This window comes from Emys orbicularis, chromosome 1 (assembly GCF_028017835.1).
Source record: "Emys orbicularis isolate rEmyOrb1 chromosome 1, rEmyOrb1.hap1, whole genome shotgun sequence".
Taxonomy (NCBI): Eukaryota; Metazoa; Chordata; order Testudines; family Emydidae; genus Emys; species Emys orbicularis.
Genome location: NC_088683.1, coordinates 47,029,820 through 47,048,590, shown reverse-complemented (window position 1 = coordinate 47,048,590; position 18,771 = coordinate 47,029,820). Strand labels below are relative to the sequence as shown.

Sequence of the window (18,771 nt, the reverse complement as noted above, 5' to 3'; positions counted from 1 at the left end):
ATGACACAAAGCTAGGGGTATTGCCAGTACTTTGGAGGATAGAGCTAAAATTCAGAAGGTTCTTGGATAAATTGGAGAACTGGGCTATAGACAACAAAATGAAATTCAACAAAGACAAACCTAAGGTGCTATACTTAGGGAAGGAAAACCATATGCACAAATACAGAATGGGGGGAAACTGGCTTGGCAGCAGCACTGCTGAGAAGTATCTGGGAGTTGTGGTGGATCACGACCTCAACATGAGTCAGCAATGTGATGCTGTTGCAAAAACAAATGCAATTGTAAGTTGCATTAACAGAGGCATAGCATACAAGTCATGGGAGATGATAGTACCTCTCTACTTAGCGCTGGTTAGGCCAGCTGGAGTACTGTGTCCAATTTTGGTCACCAATGTATAGGAAGGATGTAGAGAAACTGGAAAGGATCCAGAGGCAAGTGACAAAGATTATCAAAGGGATGGAATGCAAGCACGGTTCTGGCATGCTGCAATAAAACTCATTTTCCTTTTCCTTTGTACTCTTTGGCATAACACTCTGCCTTGCATTCTCTCTTATTTGGGAGGGCACCATACAGCCGCAATGGGTTGGTGACCAGCTACACTATAGATGTGATGCACTAGGGATAGATGAGATTAAAATAAACACCCATACAAACCCTATAGCCTCCATATATAGAAGAGCTCAAGGGATTTGTAGGTTGTTGCTGCAAAATCAGTACGGGGACCATTAGTCAAGTAAGAAATCCTGGGCCAACCTCTGCTCTTTTACACCACTGTGAATCCAGGGTAATGCAGGATGCTTGAAGTGTCTTCTCTGTCATTGTGGAGCCTCTGCCCATCTTTGAGCAGTGATGCTTCCTGCTTGTTGTGTCACACTCCAGGATACTCTGAGAGTTTTCAGAAGCTTTTTTGACCTTCATTTTTCCTTAAAAAAAACCCAAACAAACAAATAGCATCTCTTTAAAGCTAATGCAGCTACTTCCTTTCTTTGTTGGGTGTTTCTTTGGTGTAAATTCAACTATGATCAAATTTGAGGATGACACCAAAACTGATATTGTAGGAGAAACAGAGTACAGGGGGGAAATACCTGTAAAATGACCTGGAGATTACAGCAAGAAGCTGCAAGCAACAGAGGGATTTATAAATGTAAAGTTCTACATCCAGGGAGAAGAAACAAGCAGCCAGAATGAAAAATGTAGGGATGTATCCAAGCAGATACAGCTGTCACAGTAAGCCAAACTTACTGTCTCCTTAATACTATTCTAACATTACTTTTTATTTAATCATAATAAATATATTTTGATAAAGAAAATTGTATTGGGAGTAGGAGTCTGGAGGGATGGTATTCCACAGTCTGAAAGAGGTTAAAATGTAATGTGATGCATGTAATGTTCTAGCTAGATTAGTGATTCTTAGATGGCCTAATGTACAGTGTATGAAGTGTATCCTCTTTTATTTACATTTAAAGGTTCTTTTCATTGGAGACTCAACTAATAGAGGGATAATGTACTATCTGATTGAAAGAGCGAATGAGACCCTTCAGCAATGGCAAAAGGCTCATGATGTTAAATTTTATCATAACATAAATTATGGGAAAACATTTATCAGTTACTCCTACTACCCCCAGTTTTGGATCAATGTAAACCAGAGGCCAACATTTGAAAAAGCGCTAGAACAGCTGTTACAAAGGTACAGTATAACTTCTATTGATGGGTTGTTTGTATTCTTCTTCCATTCACAAATGTGTTTAACAGACCTGTACCATTAAAATCAGTAAAGAATTAAGCACAAGATGTACTGGCCATATTGTGTGGTTAAAAAATAGTCAAATGACATCACACGTCCGATCAGGATGCCAAATACAGTTCATTGAAATGTAATGCGATGCTGTTAAAATGTTTACCATCTGTTTTAAGGCTACATGTGGTGTGCTTTCTTTCTTGGTTTCAGATCACATCCTCTTGAGAACACAGACCAGACTGTATTAGTTGTGGGTGGTGTTCAGTGGCTTAATTCCAATCACCTGCAAATTATTCAAAAGGTGCTGAAGAGGTAAAGTTTAGTGCTATATGTTTCTATTATCCCATGTAAAACATTGATATGATAAATTACAACCACCAAACTTAACCAGTAGTTTCAGATAAACATTTCATTTTTTCATCATTGTGCATTTAAATCTGATGTTAAAAGAAATAATTTTGTAATGTCTCTTCATAGATCTGTAAATAAAATGCATGTGCTTTATTTCACTTGTTAAACAGGGAAAATCTATCAAATATCCTGGTAGTTATCAAATCCATAGGAATGGGATTTCATCTACCAGTGGATGGGATACATTCTTTATCGCAGGTGGGTCAGATTTTGACTGCATTCCCATGAAATGCTTACTGCCTAACTCAGGGGTCGGCAACCTTTCAGAAGTAGTGTGCCAAGTCTTCATTTATTCACGGTAATTTAAGGTTTCGCGTGCCAGTAATACATTTTATATTTACAGGGGCCAGCGGTTGGACCCCAGACTGACAGTGGGCTGAGCGGCTCAGCCCATTGCCGGTCTGGAGTTCTGTCCTCCGGCCCCTGCCAGCCGGGGTCCCGGCCGCCGGCCCCGCTCAGCCCGCTGCCAGTCTGGGGTTCCGTCCATCCAGGCCAACAGCGGGCTGAGCGGGGCCGGCGGCCGGGACCCCAGGCCAGCAGCAGCGTGGCACAGTAAATCAGCTCATGTGCCGCCTTTGGCATGCAAGCCATAGGTTGCCGACCCCTGGTCTAACTGATGATTTTGCTATCTCTTTAAAATACATTGCCACCTGTGCTGAACAAGCTTTAAATGGACCAGCGAGAGAGAAACATTTGTATTTGTAATATGGTTTGCTGATATGGACTTGTGCCAATTACCCTTATTTCATGGATTCCACGGCACTCAGAGCTCTGTTCAATGCTTCATACTAAACTGGTTGTTCCAATAACTAGAAGCACCTACATTATTATACATAATGCCAATTTGCAGAGCTGAGTGGGAGACAGATTGCTCCAGCCACATGGATAGTTGAACCTCCTCAGTCTCCCTTTCTACAGGGAGGTGGTGACTATTGGGACAGGTTAATTGGTACACCATTGGCTACTTTGCACTGCTCTCCATAAATCCAGCTTGACCAAATCAGTGTAGGCTACTTTGCATCACCAGAACATTGCAAGGCAGCTGGAATGTCCTAGTGAACCTGGCCCTTTAATTGTATGTTAATAGTGTCAGGTGGTTATTCTAAATAAGGTCAAAAGCACCCACCTTAGCAGACGGACACATTTTTTACTATGTTGGTTATAAACTACCATAGATAATAGTGTGTGGATGATAATTCTCACTTCTGTAAAAGGCACAAGTAATGATAGCTCCTTCCTCAAGGATCTTACAGTCTAACAGAAACAGATAAGACAATAAGAGGTGGTAACTTTAAACCATTCTTTTGTCATAATCATGATTATCATGTCTTCCCAGTTCTGTAACATTTGAGGGGTGGAGGGAGGAGATGAGGGGCTCTGAAGGAGAGAACAAGATCTGGGTTGGGTCAATCACAAAAATTCATTTCAGGTGCAGTTTTGAGGGATAGACCTTCTTCCCTAACCAGTGTAGTCCTGGAGGCAGGGCAGAGGAGTGGAAGCTGGAAGGCCTAAGTGCTATTCCCAGTTCTGCCAATGGCTTGCTGCATGACTGTAGGTCTGCCAGATAAACACACACACTCACTCTCTCTCTCTCTCTCTCTCTGTGTGTTTCCCCATCTGTAAAGTAGGGGTGGTATTGTTCACCCTTCTTTGTAAAGTGCTTTGACAGCAACAGCAATAGCTGAAAAGCAATAGATTATCCCTAAATATGGCTGTTTATAGTCAGAACACCTTGATTTTCCCCCCCCAGTTCTGCTACTGACTCAGTGTGACCTAGGCAAGCCACCTCTCTCTGCTCCAGTGTACTCATCTGTAAAATGAATGTAATTGTCATGACTTCCATTTGGACCCAAGAAGGGGGTTATTCCATTTTAGGGGGGAAATGAGTGGACACAGGAACAAGAGCAACAAAACTGTCCCAGTCTACCTTTATTTGGCTCCTCCCTTTATTTACCCCCTGTCATGCCTTTGAATAGAAATGAGGACTGGGTGGGAAAACCAACATAATTCAGGCCTAAAATAGGTAAGGGGAAGAAGAATGGGCCAGTGGTTGGGGCACTGGCCTGGGAATATGGAAGATCCAGTTTCAATTCCCTGCTCTGACACAGACATCATGTGTGACCTTGGCAAGACACTTAGCCTCTCTGTGCCTCAGTTCCATATCTGTACAGTACAAGAAGGGTCTGAGAGGAGACAGGCACCACCAGGATAAAACCACCAATTAAAACATAATGAAAAATGATGCCCCTAAATCAATCACAGAATATATACAAGATAGGTAAGATAAGACCCTGAAAAAAAGCCTTCTCAGGGACAACTTTGTGGTTTGGTTTTATTTATTAGTCAGCAAATCCACAGAACTCTGGAAAACAATCTGATTTAACTGCAGTCCATTGTTACTGCTTCTGTCCAAACATTCCTCTTATTTTCAATATCTGAGTCTCAAGCCAATTCACTAGCATTGTTTGGGTGCGTTGGACAAGAGGATTACCCTGCCTCAGCTCACAAGCCTCTCTGTCTGAGATTGCTGTACAACGTAAAATGCAGTCACTTGACAACTTACAGCTAACGTTTTCTATTCATGGCCTCCCTGCCATGTCTTGACAAATGCTAGGCTGCTCCTCAGTGTCGCTGATTTGAGAGGACTCATGGAACTGCAGAATGTGACAACTTCTGTCAAAGACAATGGTCTCAAATACCTGTGATTTTTAAGCCAAACATGTCTTTTACTGGACAATAACTACTTTATAATAGGACCTTTAGTGATTTTCACTTTAGTATTACGAGACTTAATTTCTTTCGTAGGAGGGCTTCCACATATAATTATGCAAGTGCCAATTACTATTGTATTAATTAATTTTAAAGCTTAATTCTTTTTAAAATCAGCCTGACTTCTTCATTGTACATGATATACTCTTTTGTATAAAGAAGAGCTAATTCAATAATTTCCTTTTAGTCTTTGTATGCACCAATACATGTGTTGAGAAATTGCTTCAAAATCTAACAAAGCCTTGGAGCAATAGCTATAATTCGTGTAGAAAATACTATAATTATTTTATTCAATATTGGCCCAATTCTGCAGTTTTGCCATTACTTTAGGGTCAGATTCTGCTACCATTGAAATCAGTCAGTGTACTACTGAATAACATTGATATTTTTTTGCTTTGGAATACAGACTGAAGTGCAAAGTTTATGGAATGAAAATTTGGTTATTCTGGATACTGCAAAAAGATATGGCTATGAGGTGGTTGATACTTTCATCATCACAATGGGACGTTACAAAGAATTTCTGCAAGGGAAGTGTGGCTGTCATTTCCACGAGGTAATCATTTATTGTTTATATTGGTCTCATTTAAGTATTTAAAAGGGGTTCTAACTGTCAGATGCTATAGTGAAAATATGTACAGCATAGTGTATAGTAGTGGATCAAAGGTAGACCTAAATGAAGCTTGAAAAGATTTCTAATGCATGTGAAGATATATGCAGCTCACCATGGAGGGGAACAGAAGCTGTGTAATGGCCAACGTTCAGATCCTCAAAGGTATTTAGGTACCTAACTCCCACTGGGTTAGGCACCTATATACCTTTAAGAATCTAGGTCCAAATATGAAAGAGAAATACCTTAAAAATGGAGTCCTATCCATGTAAACCCAGTGGAATCACAAAAGTGCTGTTCCGAAAATATACTTCTAACTAATGGAAAGAGGTTTCTCTGTGCAGGGCTTTGTTTCCAGGCTCTTGAGCTTCTCTACTCTGCACTGTATTATCTTGTTTCTTCTGGATCTGTTCAGTCTACCTACTGTCACAGTGCTTATCGATCTACCAGTTGTTTGTCTCAAGTCTTCCTTAGCTGGTTTATTAACTTCACTCATTCTGAATCTGCCACTGCATGTTCTCATGTGAGGGCATGGGAGCTATGAGTATGTTGTTTGATTAGAACTTTCCTGTAGCAGGGTGTGTACAGGGAGAGGGGTTGCACTGGCAGAGGGTTGTGAGGAGGTACCATAACTGCTCCTGTCTGTGTATAGTCTTACTTTTGGCCCTAGTTTTCTCTTCTGGTTCTATACCTGAAGGAATTCTCTTTTCCATTTTACACTTACTGGGCTAAATTCAGCTTTGTGATGGCACAGGAACAAGGTCTTGGCAATGGAAAGCCCACCAGATGGGTTGCTGCAGTTGTGCAAAGGGTTTGTAGCTTCCCCTCCAGCAGAGAACTCAAGCGCTTCCAGTCAGCCCAAAGAGTGAATGATGCAGGCTGGGGAGGGGGCATGGCCAGGGTAGCTCATGTTCTTAGCAGCTGCCCCTGGCTGATAACTGAACTGGCTTCCCTGGAAAACCCTGGGGAGGTCTGTAGCATACTACACCCTGCCCTGCTTAGTGAATCCCCCACGCTGGCACAGAGAAGTGTAATTAACTCATACCTTCTGGTGTCACCTGTACTGAATCTGGATGCAAGTGAATTAGTATCATTTCAGGCTATCACTTCAGCTAACAGTATGTCACCCCCTTTGAACCTTTTTGGTGTTGGGTTTGTGTTAGGACATGTTCAAAATGTGCTGCATTTCATTGCCCCAAGGGACTGTTAGAAGCTGGTGCAATGTGGAGCAGCCAGAGGAGCTCCAAGTTCCACCAAGGGTCAAACCGGCAAGCCCCAGAATTGGGAGGGGTGCAGGAGAATTGCATGAAGCCACCTGCATTCCAGTACACCTGAAGGCTTATTAACTTCAGGATGCTATACTGATCCCTGTTTGAATTAATGCACTAAGGCTCAATATTAAATAATTATTGAACCTGTGTATCCTGCATGAGCATCTATGGAGCACCAAATAAACAGCTAAACTCTTGGCCTGACATTAACTGTGCATGTTGTAAAATGAGATGAGCGGCAGTTGAGGACAGTTTCTTCTTCAATTGTTTAGAGTCCTGGTTAGGAACTTCAGGGGAATCTTCTCAAGAAATTTCAGAGACAGCAGCCAATGACTTAAATCAAAAAAGAACAAGCAAGCACACTATTGAAACTAGGCACAAAATCAACCTGGAGGCTGCCAAACCAGTATCCAGAGAAAGTAGGGAATTTGAAAAACAAGATATTTAAAGTTGTTCTGGTTTCCTTTCCGATATATTTTGAGTGTCTGCTGTGTCTTTTCACAGTTAGCCCTGTTAGAGGAGGGGTCAGTTTTGTATTTGCATTTTTAGTGCCATAAATATATGAAACAGAGAAGTGCTCCCTTGATTTCAAGCATTGCTCTGAGTGAAACCAGAAGACGTTCTTCCCTGATGATCGTATAAAGGTGCACCCTCTGCCTCACAACTGACTGTGATAATTCCGAATATGAGACTTGATTTAAGGAAGTTCCCTTGTGTCATCAGGAGAAGTACCATAGAATTCCATTAAGATCTCACCAAAGTTTCTGTGAAGCTAATTTGTTGGTATGAGAGGCCTGTGCCAGGATTCCAGAGTTGAATTATTAATCTGCTGGGAGTCTGAACATTCCATCAAGGCATTTAGCTCTAAAGGAGTTTCAGTGAATGTCTATGTGCTACTTCAAAGCATTTCACCATCCTACTCCTAGGAATTTAAGAAACACAATGAGCAGTACAGGGAGCTTTGGGTCATCAACTCATTTCCCTTCAAGTGCTAGACTCTGACTCCAAATCAAAATTATTTCTGCTGTGAAAATCAGGACTGCGAACTCAAAGACAATTAGTAACACTTGGCCTCAATTCACTGCTTTATTTCACTAAAATCTCACAAGGGGAATAAAACTTTCCATTTTAAAAATTGTGAACTTTCATAAATCAAGAGTCAACTTTGTGTGGACTGTTTATATTGCACAATTAAAACGGAGGTCAAAGATGCAATAAGTCCACAATAATATAAGTAAACAAAGACTGGGCAGAAGTTGGTATAAAAAAGTCAAATATGTAGGAAAATAGGATGCACCAAAAGATGTGATTTTTTTTTTCTGTAAACCAAGAGTCAAATTAATTTACAAGGCTTCACGGGTATCTAGGAAAACCATTTCAAAATGCTGAGGATATTCAGGGACTTTAGGTCAGAAAGAAACCAGCAGCTGAAAGAAACCCCTGCAGTTTCATTACTGACGGTAATGGTGCTATAGCCTTGCCTGATGCAACATTTAGACACAGGAATCTACAAGCTATTTCATTTGGAGAAAATCCTAGATAAGTTTTGGAGCTCAACTGCCATCCCACCCCCAGACAAGATTTCTGGAATTTGTCTACCGTCAATACAAGCAGCTCCAAATTTCCTTCTTCCCCCCCCCCCCCCCCAAGTTCCACAAAAAGTGAATCCAAAAATAAGGTTTCCTTCATTGTACACTCGCTTCATGCGGCAAAAAAGTCTGTGGCTAATGAAACCTAAGAATAGCTGAAAATCAAACAGAAATCCAGGGTCACAATAGTTGAAGACAAAGATTAAAGAGCCTCCATATGGTGTAGGGTTGCCAGTTTGGGTTGGATGTATTCCTGGAGGTTTCATCACATGACACAGTCTTTAATTCAAGATTCATCTTTAATTCCTGGAGACTCCAGGACAATCCTGGAGGGTTGGCAATCCTAGTATGGTGCTATCCTGCCACCCCTGCTTTCTACCTAATGATTCTGACCATTTCCTGGTGGCTAATGGAGTCTATTTAATCCTCTCAGCTGCAGCATCATAAAAATACTGTCACCTTTTAACCACGAGCTCTTGTTTTTCTGCTCAGGCTTCACTGAGGCAGATGCTATCTCTGAAACACAACAGCCTACAGGACTTTTAATGTGCTTCTGAAGGAGACAGATGCTGGGATCAACTTGGCCTTTGATTCTTTTCTGGGGTCATTGGAATTCATGCTAGCAAATTCTGATACTGGGTCTGGGCCTTTTGTTTCATGGAATTCCATGAGTGTTGCAGCCAACTGAGGGTGAGGAGTCCCTATCTTAAGAATTCACTCCCTTCCCTTATGGCTCAATCATGGCAGGGGAGGTGCATAACTGCATTGCCCTAGGAGCAGCCCGGGAATCAGACAGTGACTCTGGGTCACAATCTGCCTTCCGGTTCCACCTCTTGCTCCGGGACTGATGTATTCGGCATCAGTCCTATACCCAGTGCAACACGTATCCTCTGGTGAGCCAGTGCAGCAGTGCTCACAAGCATGGTCTTGTGTGGGTTGGAGCCAAGAATCTACCCATTCCCCCATCCCTTGCTTCCCATGTGATTGGGGGAAGGACACAGAAATCCCACAGAGACTTTTTCTCCTTCCCACCCATCCCCCACCCCATATATATAATTAAGGCTGCGAGTCTGTCATGGAGGTCACAGATTCAGTGACTTTCCATGACCTCCGTGACTTCTGCAGCGGCTGGTGCTGGCTCAGGGGCTGCCCGAGCTGGGCAGCCCCTGGGCCAGCAGCAGCAGTTTGGTTGTGAGGGAGGGGGCTCAGAGCTGGGGCAGCAGGTTGGAGGGATGCTTACCTCAGGGTGAGGGGCTCCCACTAGCATGGCCCTACAGCTCCTAGGCAGCGGAGGGGCTGGGGGAGCCTCCGCGCCGCATGCTGCCTGCACCTGCAGGCCCAACCCCCTTTGGCTGTGGTTCCCTGCCAATGGGAGCTGCAGCAGCCGGCGCTTGTGCCCCTCCGCCACCTCAGAGCTGCAGGGAGGCGGAGCCGGATAGGGAGGCGGAGCCAGGTAGGGAGGCCCTGCCAGCCCAGCCAACCATCCCCCCCAGCACCAGCGGGGGTCCCAGGCCACCTCCCTCAGCACCCACAGTTCCCCCGGACCGCCCCCCACCCCGAGCTACAGGTATTTTTAATAAAAGTCATGGACAGGTCAAGGGCCATGAATTTTTGTTTACTAAAAATACCCGTGACTAAAACGTAGCCTTATATATAAAATATACACATCACCATGCAGATGTGCAGCAGCACAGGCCACAGTCTGGCCCTTAATGAGCTAGAACTCAGATGTGGTGTTCTTCAAGGCCCACTACAGTTCCTTTCTGTTTCCCTAGTTTTTTGCAGCATGGACCCTGTATTGTAGTCTTATTAGCTTTTGTAGCATAGAATGGGGAATATCTGGGTGAAATGCTTCCAGTCTTCTTTGTGCAGTATTGGGTAGACAATGTCAGTGGTTGTTGTTGGGTTTTTTTTAAGTAGTTCTGGGTGAGCTCCCATACAAATTAGCATTACAGATTAAATTCAGCCATGCCCAGGGACTCCAATGAACTGTGTAGCTGCAGGAGGTATAAGTCAAGGTGGAATTTGGCTGTGTTTTTATTTTAAAAATCCTATTATTGACGCTAAGAGGCCTTTGTGACTGGAACAGGAGAGGTATACCCCGGAGGAGGTTAATATGGGGTCCACTAGCCACCAAGAAATAGTCTAGGTCACTGAGTAACATCCACAGAGACCCTCTGAATGATTTTATACCTCATTAGTTTTAACAGCCTTGGCCTCAGTTCATTTTTGCATCATGGCAATGGGTTGGGGAGGGGGAGTATCCTGGAGTTCATAAGCAGTTTGCGCTGTGAAAATGGCATTTTGCCTCAGAGGACCAACACAACAACATTGTGTAGAACTCCAGAACTTTTCAGGCTTTATGAAACCAACTGAGAGATTAAATGCACTGCTTGCTACTTTCATTTTTTCACTTAAAGTGACTCCTAAACCCCTAGTAGAATGCTTCCCCACACCCGCACCATCTGAACTCAGCTACAGCTGTGTGGGAGGCTGGGATTGGAAGGCTGGCCATTTTGTGAATTTTGAACAAGAGAAATGGATTGTATTCAGCAGGGCCGGCTCCAGATTTTCTGCCGCCCCAAGCGGGGGGGAAAAACAAAAAACAAAAAAAACAAGGCCAGGTCCTTCACTCCCTCTCTTCCTCTTCGGTGGCCCTTTGGCGGCAGCTCAAAGAGGAACAGAGGGACCCGCCGCCGAATTCCCAAAGACCCGGACATGCCGCCCTAATACCGGACGACTGCTGCCCCTTTGTATTGGCCGCCCCAAGCACCTGATTCCTTAGCTGGTGCCTGGAGCTAGCCCTGGTATTCAGCCACTCTCATTTAACCTTTAGTCCATGTTTACACTTGCTGGGTAAACCAAGGACCTGATCCTGTGAGGTGTAGTGCACCTGGAATTCCTGTTAACTTCATTGATCCTTCTGAGAGGCCCCAGAGCACAACAATAGCCTGGAAGCCCATAGCACCATGGCTACAAGCCCTGCTGTGACTGGGGAGGGAGCTGGGAACTACTGTAGAAGAAGAATCTCTCCATGTGACTAATTTGATCTCCAGGTGTGAGGGCTCAGAATCTTGCATCTCCCATCCTTGCCAGTCTACAGCCACTGCTAGTTCCAGGGGCGCAAGGCAACATATGCAAACTGATCTTTACCTAGTTTGTTCTGCTCAACATGCTTAGGAAGGAAGCAGATGGGCCAGAGGACACAAAATGACCCTACACCTTCATGGCAGCAAGGGCTGATGTAGATTTATTCTATAACTTAATGGTAGTGGAATAACGTATACTAAATAGAAACTGGCAGCCTTTGGATTTGGGTATTTTAATCAGTGGCTAGCTGTAAGATGAATACTAAATTGCATTCCTTGGAGATTACTCTCATCAGGAATGTAGCTTGGGTGATTGGTTCAAGGTAGCATCATTTCAGAATAGTTACTTGATCTAAGGCACTAATTTAGAAAAATGAACCTCTGCAGGAATAGCATGAAAACAAATTGCTTCTCTTGGCTTAGCTGTATCAAATAGGCCTTAAAATATATTAGTGTCTGTAGAGGAGCAGTCTCACCCCTGCAGCACCTCCTGCTGGTGACTTCAGGGAATTAGCTCTTCCAGCGTCCTGGAGCGCCCTCTGCAGGCTGGTGTCCCTCCTGGACCCCAGTGCCCTTTTATCTGGGTGCTGCCCCCTGGCAGTACACCCCTCAGTACTAGAGTCTCCCCTCCCCAGGGAACCCCCACCCACTATCCCTACCTCACCTCACCTCAGAATAAGGCTACTGCCAGTCACCAACTAGCCCCCGCTCCCTGGGGCAGACTGCAGTATAGGCCACTCATCACAGGCAAGGTTGGGTTTGGACCTGCAGCCTTGGCCTACCCTTGGGCTGCCCTCTGCAACCCCCAGTACCCCTTGGCCTCCTACTAGGCCACAGCATGGGGCTTTCCAGGCTGGAGCTCCCCAGCCCTGCTCCACTCAGGTACTCTGTCTCTAGCTCACTGCAGCCAAGCCTTTCTCCCTCTAAAGGCAGAGAGAGACTACTTAGCCTCTGGCTCACAGCCTTTTTATATAGGGCCAGCTGAGGCCTGATTGGGGTGTGGCCCAGCTGCAGCTGCTTCCCAATCAGCCCAGCTTAGCAGCTCCCAGCCACAACCTTCCCCCAGGGCTGTTTTAAGCTCTTCAGGGCAGGAGCAGGGTAACCACCCCGCTACAGTGTCCTAAATGGATACTACTTGCTCTGTTGCAAACTTAGACAGCCCCTCTCACTCACCCTGCTCAGCCTTTATAATTTCCATATGCTTTCTTTCCCCTCACATTTTATTTTGTGCAAGTTGCTGCTGTACATGTATTATGACCTTGGTTAAATACGAACATTGGTTTTAAGTGTCTAATAGAGAGGTGGGCAAACTACGGCCCATGGGCCACATCTGTCCCGCAGGACCGTCCTGCCCAGCCCTTGAGCTCCCGGCCGGGGAGGCTAGCCCCCGGCCCCTCCCCGTCTGTCCCACCTCCCCCGCAGCCTCAGCTTGCCGTGCTGCCAGCGCTCTGGGCGGCGGGACTGCGAGCTCCTGTCAGGCAGTACGGCGGCGTGGCTGGCTCTGGCCAGGCCGTGCAGCTGCCAGTCCTGGTGCTCTGAGCAGCATATCAGGGGAGTTGGATAAGGGGCAAGGGGTCTCAGGGGGCAGTCAGGGAACAGGGAGCATAGGGGGTTGGATAGGCGTGGGAGTCCTGGGTGGCCTGTCAGGGGGTGAGGGTGTGGATAGGGGTCGGGGCAGTCAGGGGACAGGGAGCTGGGGAGGTTGGATAGGGGGTGGGGTCCCAGGAGGGCGGTTAGGGATGGGGAGTCCTGGGAGGGGGCAGTCAGGGGACAAGGAGCAGCAGGGGGGGTTGGATAGGTCAGGGGCTCTAAGGCGGGCAGTCAAGGGGCGGGAAGTGGGAGGAGGTGGATAGGGGGCAGGGGCCAGGCTGTTTGGGGAGGCACAGCCTTCCCTACCCGGCCTTCCATACAGTTTCGGAACCCCGATGTGGCCCTCAGGCCAAAAAGTTTGCCCACCCCGGTCTAATACATGATTCCAAACATATTTCATTTTACAAAAACCCTATGAAGCACATATATAAACATGAATGCTGTCCGTAGCCAAGTGTGTATCTTGTTGCATACAAAGCAAAGCTGAGGACCATTAGACCTACATCAAACATGATTTGCTCCTCTTTATTTTTAAAACAGATTAACAACTCAGAGCTCCCTTCTGCCAAATCAAGCAACCAGATATAGGGATCTTTCATTTCTAGAACTAAACTCAGTAGAATGGGCTAATAACTGTGCCAAATGAATACTGTTTTGCCTGAGAACCTTTTTCTGATGCTTGTTTACTTTTCCTTTTATAAGTAGGGTGACCAGATAGCAAGTGTGAAAAATTGGGACAGGGGGTGGGAGGTAATTGGCACCTATATAAGAAAAAGCCCCAAATATTGGGACTGTCCCTATAAAATCAGGACATCTGGTCACCCTATTTATAAGTAACATTATGTAGGCCCGGGGATTCTGTAGCATAGCTCTGTTTCACTTTGGGGATGTGGCAAACCTCTGGAATCCAGTCCATTTTCTGCTTTTTTTTCCTGCAAGGATCCTGCTTTATGATGACCTATCTTGCCAATGAAGGAACCAGCTCCTAACTTACCTTTCCAGCCAGCTTATATGCAGCTCCCGGGCGGCGGTGGTTGTCGTGGTCATGGTTGTTTATTTGTATTACCATAGCACCTAGAAACACTAGTTATGGACCAAGGTCCCATTGTGCTAGGTGCTGTACAAACCCAGAGAGCTTCCAATCTAAGTTGTTTAGATCCCCCATCTCCACACAGGCTAAACACGCCACTTCCAGAGCAATCCCAGACTATTGTAATCCAAAGAGCAGGGGATCTAATCGGGGATCTCCAGTACTGTGCTGCCACCAAGCTACTGGTCCAGCCTACAAAGAAGGTCTGTGCCTCAAGTACTAGGATTAGAGACGGACCTGAGCTATGTAGTTCAGATACTGATCTGGACCTGAAATTGCCCACAGTTCAGGGGTGTCCAGGGTTTAATTTGGCCCACTGTAGACATCCAGGCAAGCTGTAAAGGTTGAATCTGGGGGTTTAGTTCAGGCTATCTCTAGTTAAGAGAGGACACAGTCTAAAATATACAGTGTTGAAAGGGCTACAGTATCAAGTAGATGAGTTCAGTTGGTTTAAGCATTTTGGGTTCCTTGATCAGTAAGGACCGGATTGAATAGTACCTGACATACTGATTGCAATCTTACACCACAGCTAGGCTCACTATAGGGAATGGGACCAGCTGTGAGTTAGGGTATCGGAGTCTGGTCTTCAAAGAACCGAGGTCTGATCACCCCATGAGTTGTGCACATGCAGCTGACAGGATAATAAGACTGTCAGGGCTGTATCCCTACTTTGAACTTTAGGGTACAAATGTAGGGGCCTGCATGAAAACTGCTAAGCTTATCTACCAGCTTAGCTCTGGTCCCGCTGCCACCATTCTCGATGGATTCCCTCCCTGGGAAGCCTTGAGAAACCTTTCACCAATTTCCTGGTGAATACAGATCCAAACTGCTTGGATCTTAAACAAGGAGAGATTGACCCTTCCCCCCTCCTTCCTTTCACCAACTCCTGGTGAATACAGATCCAAACCCCCTTTGGATCTTAAAACAAGGAGAAATCAATCAGGTTCTTAAAAAGAAGGCTTTTAATTAAAGCAAAAGGTAAAAATCATCTCTGCAAAATCAGTATGGAAAATAACTTTACAGGGTAATGAAACTTAAAGAGCTCAGAGGAATCCCCTCTGTCTTAGGTTCAAAGTATAGCAAACAAGATAAGCACTCTGGTAAAAGGTACATTTACAAGTTGAGAAAACAAAGTAAATCTAAGACGCCTTGTCTGGCTTTTACTTACAATTTTGAAATAAGAGAAACTTGTTTAGAAAGATGGGGAGAACCTGGATTGATGTCTGGTCCCTCTCAGTCCCAAGAGCGAACAACCCCTTAAACAAAGGACACACACAAAAGCCTTTCCCCCCCCAAGATTTGAAAGTATCTTGTCCCCTCATTGGTCCTCTGGGTCAGGTGTCAGCCAGGTTACCCGAGCTTCTTAACCCTTTACAGGTAAAAGGATTTTGGAGTCTCTGACCAGGAGGGATTTTAGTACTGTACACAGAGAGCTGTTACCCTTCCTTTTATAGTTATGACAAAGACCCATCTCCTTTTAGGTGCACATAGAAAACATTCACAAATGTCACTCTTCCTTTGCAGGTGGTGAAATCCAAAACGTCCAATGAAAGTCCTCCCATTACAATGAAGCTATCAAGGCCCTATGTTCTGGGGAAATATTTCAACAGCCAAAGCAAACTCTCACAGCTGCAAGACTATGCAATGAATTCTCAGTCACCGTATCATGTCAGAGGTCCAATAAATCAAGTCTATTCTGAAATCCTCCTCAGCAGGATCTGTGCAAGTAAAAGCAAGACTACTGACTCATAGCCTCTATCAGATGAAGTTTTAGAGCAGGAGACTTCCTACTTCCTCAAATGACAATCCAAGGACCACATTAAATTTATTTACATGCTTCTCTGATTGGCTGCACACATACCGACGCCACTCAAGACGTGGCGCTTTTCCTAAAGCTTTATGACGTCAAGATCTGCCCTTTCGGATCTTAGGTTTCGGAATGGAAAGATGGAGAGATGCAAAAAAAAGGGGGTGGGGAAGTTACTTGAAATATTGCCAAATACTAGAACAGCTGCAGGCCAAGCAACTGTGTACTGTGACAGTAAAGAGAGAAAAAGATATACACTTGACGTATTTGAAAAGGGCTGCTTTATTTCTTAAGCAATAGATAGACTTATCTATTTATAGGTACACACTATAAAATTATTCCATAGAGACATTCCATTCCATTTTAAAAAGCATTATTACATACTCATAGGTTCCCTTTCACTAGCAATATAGGAATATTTCTATTTCAATCCTTGCCTGTCATGTATTGCAAAGACAACTTATTACCATTTTATCTATAGTGCCAACTCTTAATTCTAATGTTTACAGCTAACACGCACATTTTCATCCATGTCTGCAGTAGATCACGTTTTAACAAAAATAAAAAGGAAAGTTTGCAGTATTTTTTTGCATGTTCTAAATCCAAGAGACAGAGGTGACTTAGAAGAAAGGCTGAATATAACTATCCTCACCTAACATGGATAGATAATGTATACCTTAGTATATCCTTGTTTATTAACCTGATTCAGGAAAATATCCCTATTGATGAAAGCTTCTTTAGATATGTTTAAGCACTTTTCTGATTGGGGGCCTATAAGCCTAGCTGGTACTTTCCCCTGTATATGAAGTCCTCTCTTTCTGAATTTACATAAGATGCCTGATACCTAAGAGTCCAATCCTGAAGTCCTTGTTCAGAAAAAACTCCCATTGCATGCATAAAAGGACTGCAGGTTTGACTGTAAAAAATGTGACTGTAAACAAATACTTAAAAAATAACTAATTCCTGATGTCTTCTGACACAACCGTATATGATTTAAGAGAATATGATGTGGATTTATATGGTTAAAAGCACCAGGAAATGTAAGGAAAATTTTTAAAATTAGATTCCACTGTCAGAGTTAGTAGTCAGGACTCTCTGCTTCCTCACAATGTGTGTTGTAGAAGGAAGCAAAAGTATAGGTTCAATCTGAGTCATGCTCCCCTCTGTGTCCCCACTCTTTAGAGCTGCTTGTACTCCTCCACGGGCACATTATAAAATGTGCCCCTTTTGTGTGGGGAGGCGGTCCAAAGCAGCAGAGCTAAGGAGCAGTTGATGGTGTGCTCTAATAGCAATTCACTACACAGTTGACTTGCTCCTTTGTTTCAGCATTAACTCCCCCGATGTGGCTCCCACTCTCCTCTGAACAGGTTGGCCATGCTGCTGGAGTGGAGAGTCCTTAAAGCAAACAGAGGAGCTGCCACTATTCACAGGTAGCTCTAGAGATTCATGAGGCTAGATCTAGGATTCCCTATGAATTTTTGAGCTCCACATGGTTGGCAGCCCATATTCCTAGCTACTTACGTATTGTGATCAGTCCTTCCCAGAAGAAGGAGCTATGTGTTAGATTGTCTGTGAAGAAGTATCTCTGAATTTATACATAAGCTTTTTTCTGCCATGATCCTTCACGTGAAAGGGGAGAATATAGGCCTCCTTTGTATCTCTGGTAGATGTCTCAGTGAATTGACAGAAGCTTTTGTGTTTTGAGCCAGGGACACTTCACGAACGTTGAAAGGATCCGTATTTGGTTATCTCCAGTATTTTGCAGGATCCTGTTGTGTACACACCATGCAACTTATGCTCTGCAGGTCCATAACACCAGGGCACAGTGAAACACAGCCTTAAAATGCAGTGGCTTAATTTTGCACCACTAAAGTCAAAGGAAGCTTTTGCCATTTGCTTCAATAGATGCAGGATCAAGCAGAATGTCTTATATTAGGCTAATTGTATATTAATGTATTATAACTTTGCTTCAGATGTTTGTGTATCACTTGAATCCACATGCTGGTGGTTTTTTTTGTTTGTTGGTTAGTTGGTTTTTTTGCTTTACACAGCTGTAAACTGTGATCTAGAGGGTGTGTGTGTGTCTGTGTGTGAATGTGTGTGTGTGTGTGCGCGCGCGTGTGTGTGTGTGTGTGTGTGTTTGCTTTAAATCAAAGATCATTGTTAAAGCATCAGCTAGAAAAGCCCAAAGTTAATTCTAGTTATACTGCAGCTGATACTGGCAAATGTGCAATTCATCACCTCCAGGTTCACCACTAGATTATTTTCATGTTCTGTATTTCCTTGTGTCTCAATATTTTTCATGTGTACAAAGTTCAAAATATCCTTTAATATTTTATTTATATATATTTGTAAAAAGCTGGTGGTATGGTTTGCAAAGTGACCTTTTTTTAAATAGTTCCTTCAGATCACCTGTCTCCATCTGTCTGAGTTCAAGCTGTACAAAGAAAAGCGCAATAAAATACAAAGGTACAGAGTTAAGTTTTCTTTATTTCGAACACCTACTGGTATGTGAGGGGAAAGAACCAAGATGAGGCCTGGGGAAGCACCACTGTTCATACACCTTAAACATTTACAAATTGAAACCATCAAAACCAATGAAGATACATCTTTGTCATTTTTGTATTTCAAAATTATCACTGACTGTGATCTTCTGCTCTAGAATGTCCATAGTACACTATCAGTGATTCATAGTTCAGTTATTTTTTCTCCTGTGTCTTTAACTTTGCTAATTATTCTGGAGAGATGACAAACACAGAGCCCACTGCTGAAGTGCTCATTCAAGGTGAAATTCTGCCCCCCAGTACAAC

At 44.0% G+C, this 18,771-nt stretch overlaps 1 protein-coding gene across 1 annotated transcript in view; it reads left to right on the top strand.

The window, feature by feature from the left end:
* Positions 1-15,906, top strand: part of CPED1 (cadherin like and PC-esterase domain containing 1) — a 199,648-nt gene extending 183,742 nt beyond the window's left edge. Inside the window, exons 19-23 of the mRNA XM_065423264.1 lie at positions 1,467-1,687; positions 1,949-2,050; positions 2,260-2,347; positions 5,325-5,471; positions 15,679-15,906. Of these exons, the coding sequence (XP_065279336.1) occupies positions 1,467-1,687; positions 1,949-2,050; positions 2,260-2,347; positions 5,325-5,471; positions 15,679-15,906 (786 nt within the window). The remainder of the gene's footprint in view (positions 1-1,466; positions 1,688-1,948; positions 2,051-2,259; positions 2,348-5,324; positions 5,472-15,678) is intronic.
* The last annotated feature ends 2,865 nt before the right edge of the window (positions 15,907-18,771 follow it).